Source organism: Chiloscyllium plagiosum, chromosome 12 (assembly GCF_004010195.1).
Source record: "Chiloscyllium plagiosum isolate BGI_BamShark_2017 chromosome 12, ASM401019v2, whole genome shotgun sequence".
In the NCBI taxonomy this organism is placed as follows: Eukaryota; Metazoa; Chordata; class Chondrichthyes; order Orectolobiformes; family Hemiscylliidae; genus Chiloscyllium; species Chiloscyllium plagiosum.
The window spans coordinates 46,951,050-46,957,891 of NC_057721.1; the positions used below are offsets into that span (position 1 = coordinate 46,951,050).

At 40.4% G+C, this 6,842-nt stretch overlaps 1 protein-coding gene across 1 annotated transcript in view; it reads left to right on the forward strand.

Annotated features, from left to right (window-relative positions):
* The window catches only part of spag17 (sperm associated antigen 17), a 227,811-nt gene that overhangs the window by 195,354 nt on the left and 25,615 nt on the right, over positions 1–6,842 (forward strand). Inside the window, exon 49 of the mRNA XM_043700962.1 lies at positions 889–1,002. Within this exon, the coding sequence (XP_043556897.1) occupies positions 889–1,002 (114 nt within the window). The remainder of the gene's footprint in view (positions 1–888; positions 1,003–6,842) is intronic.

A 6,842-nucleotide genomic window follows, 5' to 3' on the forward strand; every position in this document is an offset into this window, starting at 1 on the left:
TGGATGCTGCCTGACCTGCTGTGCTGTTCCAGCAATAAAGTTTCAACTTTGATCTCCAGCATCTGCAGATCTCACTTTCTCCTCGAAGATTTCAACCTACTGCGAATCCTCTTACAAGGATGCCTTCCTTGAAGAAGCTCTCTGCCTCTCTCTACAAAGATTTCAGTGAGTCCCTCTCTCACTGCACACCCCAGGTCATCTCCTCTTCCAACTCCCCTCCTCCAAGTCCCTCCTCCCTACCTTTTATCTTCTCCTGCTGAACACTCTCTGCTCATTCCTGAAGAAGGGCCTGTGCCCGAAACGTCGAATCTCCTGTTCCCTGGATGCTGCCTGACCTGCTGTGCTGTTCCAGCAATAAAGTTTCAACCTGGATCTTATTGCATTTGAAAGTGGACTGCTTCAATATCTGAAGAATCAAAAATGATGCTGAAGATGATTCGGCCGAGGGCACTACTTGAGGAACTCTGCAGCAGTGTCCTGAAGTAGAGAAGACTGACATTCATCTTTTTATGTGTCAGGTTAAGCTCCAACCAGCAGAGTTTGCCTCCTGATACCCATTGATTCCAGTGTTGCTAGGACTTCCTGATGCCTCATTCAGTCAAATGCGGCCTTGGTATCAAGGGCTATCACTCTCACAGGACCATTGCAACAGACTAAAACGCAAATGACTATTGAACTTGAGCAACAGAAATAAAACTCATTAAATAAAACAATGAACTGCGAATAGTGGAGATCTGACACGAAAATAGTTCTGATGAAGAGTTACCAGACTTGAAATTTTGAGTGTGCTTTCTCTCACAAATGCTGCCAGACCCGGTGAGTTTTGCCAGCAATTTCTGTTTTTGTTTGTGATTTAACCCATGATGCTTTTATTTTCTTAAATTGCAGCACATTGCCTTACACGAAGTGCTGATGAGCAACCTTCTGAGAAGATATACAACTGTTGTTTCTTGCACAAACCGCTTTCTATTCCTGCAGATGTCTTGAAAGACATTGCCTCAAGTAAGTACCAAACTCTTATGAATTCATATTTTAGAGAAAGATATGGTGTTAGCAAATTTTAAAAAGCTTTTCTTCTAATTTTTAATAAATACTGATTCGGCAGGAGGCAGCTTGAAGGCAAAGTAAGTGTTTAGCTTTTCTTGATAGCATGGAAATAGGACTGTTGCAAAGTAATAAAGTAGCTATGACAATAGCTGACTGAGAAATTACTGTAAAATAAAATCTGATCACAATAAGCAAACAAAAACATGACAAGTGATTCTGAACCAAGTTGTATACAAATTTGTAGAACTCTTGCAGTGTCAAAGGAAGCCATGTCAATAATTGAGTGTAAAAGCTTCAGCAGAAAGGAGGACAAATAGAGGAGCTAAATAGTTATATTATTCATTGCAGTGTTATCCAATCTGTTAGCCATGCAATTAGACACACATACCTTATAGAGAAGCAGGTACAGCAAAATGTATTTTGAATAAACCTGCGCATCTTTGCCATGAATATAAATTGCAGTGGCTTGCAGCCTGGTACAAAGTATGCTGCAACCACACAGCAAGTTTTTTTGTATCATCTGCTAATTTCTTTATCGTGCCTCCTACATTTAAATATTAATTTAAATAACAGCAAGCGTGTAGTACGATATTATGTATGCTGCTGAATGGTTGTAAGTTTCAGCAGAGGGCTAACACATGAGAGGCTAGTTGCACATAGCTGGCACTGTTTAAAGCCAATTTTATACTCCTATAGGCATGGTGCATTCTGGATGCAGCAAAGACTAGAACTGTTTGAAAAAACATTCCGGGGATAAGAGCAAGAGTGAAAATAGTGCAACAGACCAAATGTGTTCAAAGATTGTCAGCTACAGCTACAGGCTAAAAAAAAGTTCTCTTCCATCATGAGTCTAGAAGGACTTCCAGGGAGTTACAAAAAGGGCAGTGGGAAAAGGCAATCATTGTCGCTGATTCCAGACATCTCATTCTGAGGATCTTTCCACAGAAAAGCTAAAGTTCTCCATTCTTAGCAATATCTACATAATTGCCCTTTGAAATCTTTTTAAGTACAATCACAGGAATAGGACATTCAGCCCATTATGCCATTGATACACAAAACATTATCAACCTCTACTTTAAATAGCCTAGAAGCCTAAGCTTCCACAGCCTTCCATGGTAGAGAATTTCAAAGATTCACCACCCTATTGTAAAAATAAATTCTCTTCTTTTATCTTTCTTTTAATGTGACCAGAATTGTGAGCAGTTACTCTTAACGGTGGCGTAACTAGAATTTTATAAATTTTTAAAGTAACTTTTTTGGTCTGACATATTGTGCCTCGACCAATGAAAGGAGCTGTTCTGTATCCCTTCTTAAACCACCTTATCTAATGGCCGCACTTGGAGTATTGCGTACAGTTCTGGTTGCCACATTATAGGAAGGACGTGGAAGCATTGGAAGGGGTGCAGAGGAGATTTACCAGGATGTTGCCTGGTAAGGAGGAAAGGTCTTATGAGGAAAGGCTGAGGGACTTCAGGCTGTTTTCATTAGAGAGAAGGTTAAAAGGTGACTTAATGGAGACATACAAGATGATCAGAGGATAAGATAGGGTAAACAGTGAGAGCCTTTTCTTCAGATGGTGATGGCTAGCATGAGGGGACATAGCTTTAAATTGAGGGGTGATAGATATAGGACAGATGTCAGAGGTTGCTTCTTTACTCAGAATAGTAAGGGCGTGGAATGCCCTGTCTGCAAAAGTAGTAGACTTGCCAACTTTCAGGGCATTTAAATGGTCTTTGGTTAAATATTTGAATGATAATGGAATAGAGTGGGTTAGAAGGGCTTGAGGTTGGTTTAACAGGTCGGCGCAACATCAAACACTGAAGGGCCTGTACGGCTGAAGATCTAGACCCTTCCAAAGGTGGCTCTTGGTTCAAGATCGGTCAAAAGAATCAACGGAATGCAGTCTGTTTAAAGCAAGGTTACCAGTTTAATAAGTTAAGGCAGCCTGGTGCAGATTGGTCCAGCAACACAGAGGTTAAAAGTTTCTGTGTTCCGTGGAGAAATGGCACAATTACATTCAAAAATTACACATTATTTATGTTTTTTTATAAGAGATAGTACAGCCTTAATTATAAGAAAAGACCAATCACATATAATAAGGTGACATGATTTACAGCAGGTTAATCCAATGATATTTCCTGGGAAAAGACTTTTAATTAAAAGAAAAGTCCAATCAACTGCAATATAGTGACATGATTGACAATAGGCTAATCCAATGATATTCCCTCGGAAAGGGTTCTTAATTTACGTAGATCACCATCCCATGGTATCAGTTCAAGGTTAGTTCAAATACCAAATCACTGTCTTATGATTCATATTATGAAAAATCTATTGTTCTCTCTTATCTCTAAATACAACAAACTTAACAAAGCATCAGTTCAAGTTCACAGAGTCAAATCATTACTTGCAGCCATTTTGTTCTGTTATTTTAAATTGAAAAGCCATTTTGTGGTTAATAAAAATCCAAATATACTTGTTGCTTCTGTCAACATCCTAAATTCAAATTTTAGATCCTCACATAGAACATAATGTTCTATGATCTACGTTCCTGCTACCTTCAGAGTCTAGGACATGGGACTGTAGTTTTCTCTGCCTTTCCATACATTAAGGAACATGAATGCAGAGTCCTTGTTAGTCCTGTCCAGATACACAAACTCTCAGTTCTTCTACCTATCTAACCAGTCCATTGATATCATCTTGTAATTTAGTGTTATCTTCCAACTATCAACCACACAGCCAGTTTTTATATCCTCCAGAATTTTTTTTAAATGCCTCCTGCATTTATAATATAAACCATTGATATAAACCACAATTAGTGAGTGATCCAGTATTGAACCCTGCAGAATCCTATTGTAACCAGCCTGGCAGTCAGAAGCACATCTGTTAACCATAACCTTTGCTTCCTGCCACTGAGTGAATTTTCAATCCTATATGTAATCTCCCCTTAGATTTCCATGTGCTCTTACTTTTCATCAAAAGACAACCTTAAATTCCCTACCTGCACTTGGGCGTCTTTGTCACCTTCTCAAAAACACAATCAGGATAGTCTGACAAGATCCATGTTTATCCTTGATTATTCCATGTTGTTTTGAGTTCTGATGTATACTGCCTGTCAGAATGTTTTCCAGAATTCGCTTATCACCAAGTTTGGACTGACTTCCATATTTACCTCTTCTTCCCTATTTAAACAATGGTACACTATTAGCATTCCTCTGATGCCACATCTGTAGACAGACACGACTAAAAAATGATGATCAGAACCTCCACTATTTTCTCCCTTCCTTCTCTAAGCAACCTGAAATATGTTTCATCTATCCCAGGCAATTTATCTGCATTCAAAGATGCTAAATCCCTAAATATTTCCTTTGAGCCTGTTTATCCAATCCGACATTGCATACTTTTGCTTAATTGCAATGTCTAAATCATCCCTCTCTTATAGAAGGACAGAGGCAAAGTATTAATTTGATGTCTAAAAGGTCTTCCTTTTCTAATCTTCTTACACTTTGCATTTTTATGAAAAAGACTTAAATATCTTTGGATTTCCTTGAACATTCTCTGTAATACACACCTACATTTAAGATTCATAGCTTCACAAATTTAGTACTGCTACAAATGTTAATTCACATCCTGCAGCTTGGTGACAAGAACCCTACCCTCATTATGGCAGTGTGTGCAGATTATAATAGTTCACTAATTATTGAAACACAGATGAGGGCCCCTTCTCAACAATCCAAGCAGCAAAACTGTTACACCAGAGCCCCAGTTGGTCTCATCTGTGATGCTTTGAGTAAATGGCTCTCCTTGTAATTCATGCCGGTCCCATGTTGTTGTTTCAGCCTGACAATGACACTTGTTTTCATGATCACACAGAACCTGAGCACCAGGTCATTATCAGCTCTTTCGAAGGACTCCTACTTTGAAGCATATTTAAAAATGGGCCTTCCACTAAACACAAAAACAATGTATAGTTCCAACCAACCCCTACTCATGCCCCATTCTCCTTGGTGTCAGTTCAACCTCAAATTGACTGAGTGAAAGAGTACTTGAGAGCCAGGATCTCAAACTCCAAACTCAGATCATAGATCACCAGGCAGCAGTCACGTTCTTGATTGAATATGCTTCAGAGACTTGGACAACCCATAATTGCACCTCAAAGCACTGGAAAAATGCTACCAGTTGTGTTTATGTACGATCTTCCAAATCCATTGGTAACAAAACCAGTTAAACAGCAGAATCATTTTCCAGATCAACTTGCCAATCATTGAATCAAAAATAAGCTGCACTGATGGGACATGTTATTTGTATGGCTGACACCACACTCCCAAAGCAAAGGCTCTATTCAGAACTCATCCTCTTGTAAGAAATGCTACAGTGATTACATCAAAGCATCTATTGAGAGGTCCAACAATCCTATTGACTCATGGGGTTGCATAGAACATAGAACTGTACAGCACAGAACAGGCCCTTCAGCCCACAATGCTGTGCCGACCATTGATCCTCATGTATGCACCCTCAGATTTCTGTGACCTTATGCATGTCCAGCAGTCTCTTAAATGTCTCCAATGACCTTGCTTCCACAACTGCTGCTGGCAAGGCATTCCATGCTCTCACAACTCTCTGTGTAAAGAACCCGCCTCTAACATCCCCTCTATACTTTCCTCCAACCAACTTAAAACTATGGCCCCTCGTGTTAGCCATTAGGCCCAAGGACAGAGCCCTGTGGAATACCACTCACTACTGACTTCCAGGCAGAATATTTTCCTTCTACTACCACTCGCTGTCTTCTGTTGGCCAGCCAATTCTGTATCCAGACAGCTAAGTTCCCCTGTATCCCATTCCTCCTGACCTTGGGGAACCTTATCAAATGCCTTGCTGAAGTCCACATCCACAGCTCGACCCTCATCAACTTTTCTAGTCACATCCTCAAAGAAGTCGATAAAGTTTGTGAGGCATGACCTGCCCCTCACAAAGCCATGTTGACTGCATTTAATCAAGCCATGCTCTTCCAGATGGTCATAAATCCTATCCCTCAGAATCCTTTCTAACACCTTGCAGACGACAGACATGAGACTTACTGGTCTGTAATTGCTGGGGATTTCCCTATTTTCTTTTTGAAGAGAGGAATTACATTTGCCTCTCTCCAGTCCTCAGGTACGACTCCAGTGGAGAGTGAAGATTCAAAGATCTTCGCAAGTGGCGAAGCAATTGCATTTCTCGTTTCCCAAAGCAGCCGAGGACAAATCTGGTCCCGGCCTGACGACTTGTCAATCTTAATGTTTGACAAAATTTTCAGCACATCAGCTTCTTCTATCTCTATCCATTCCAGCATACACACCTGCTCTTCAAAGGTTTCATTCACTACAAAGTTTGTTTCTTTCGTAAAGGACAGATGCAAAAAACTCATTTAGGGCTTCCCCTACCTCCTCAGACTCCACACACAAGTTCCCTATGCTATCCCTGATCGGCCCTACTCTTTCTTTGACCATTCTCTTATTCCTCACGTAAGTGTAAAATGCCTTTGTGTTCTCCCTAATCAGTACTGCCAAGCCTTTCTTGTGCCTCCTCCTGGCTCTCCTCAGACCATTTTTGAGTTCCTTCCTCTCCTGCCTATAATCCTCTAGAGCTGAGCTTGACCCTAGCTTCTTCCACCTTATGTAAGCTACCTTCTTCCTTTTGACGAGAAGCTCCACCGCTCTCGTCATCCAAAGTTCCTTTATCTTACCCCTTCTTGTCTGTCTCAGAGGGACATATTTATTCATCACTCGCAACAACTGTTCCTTAAACTGTCTCCACAT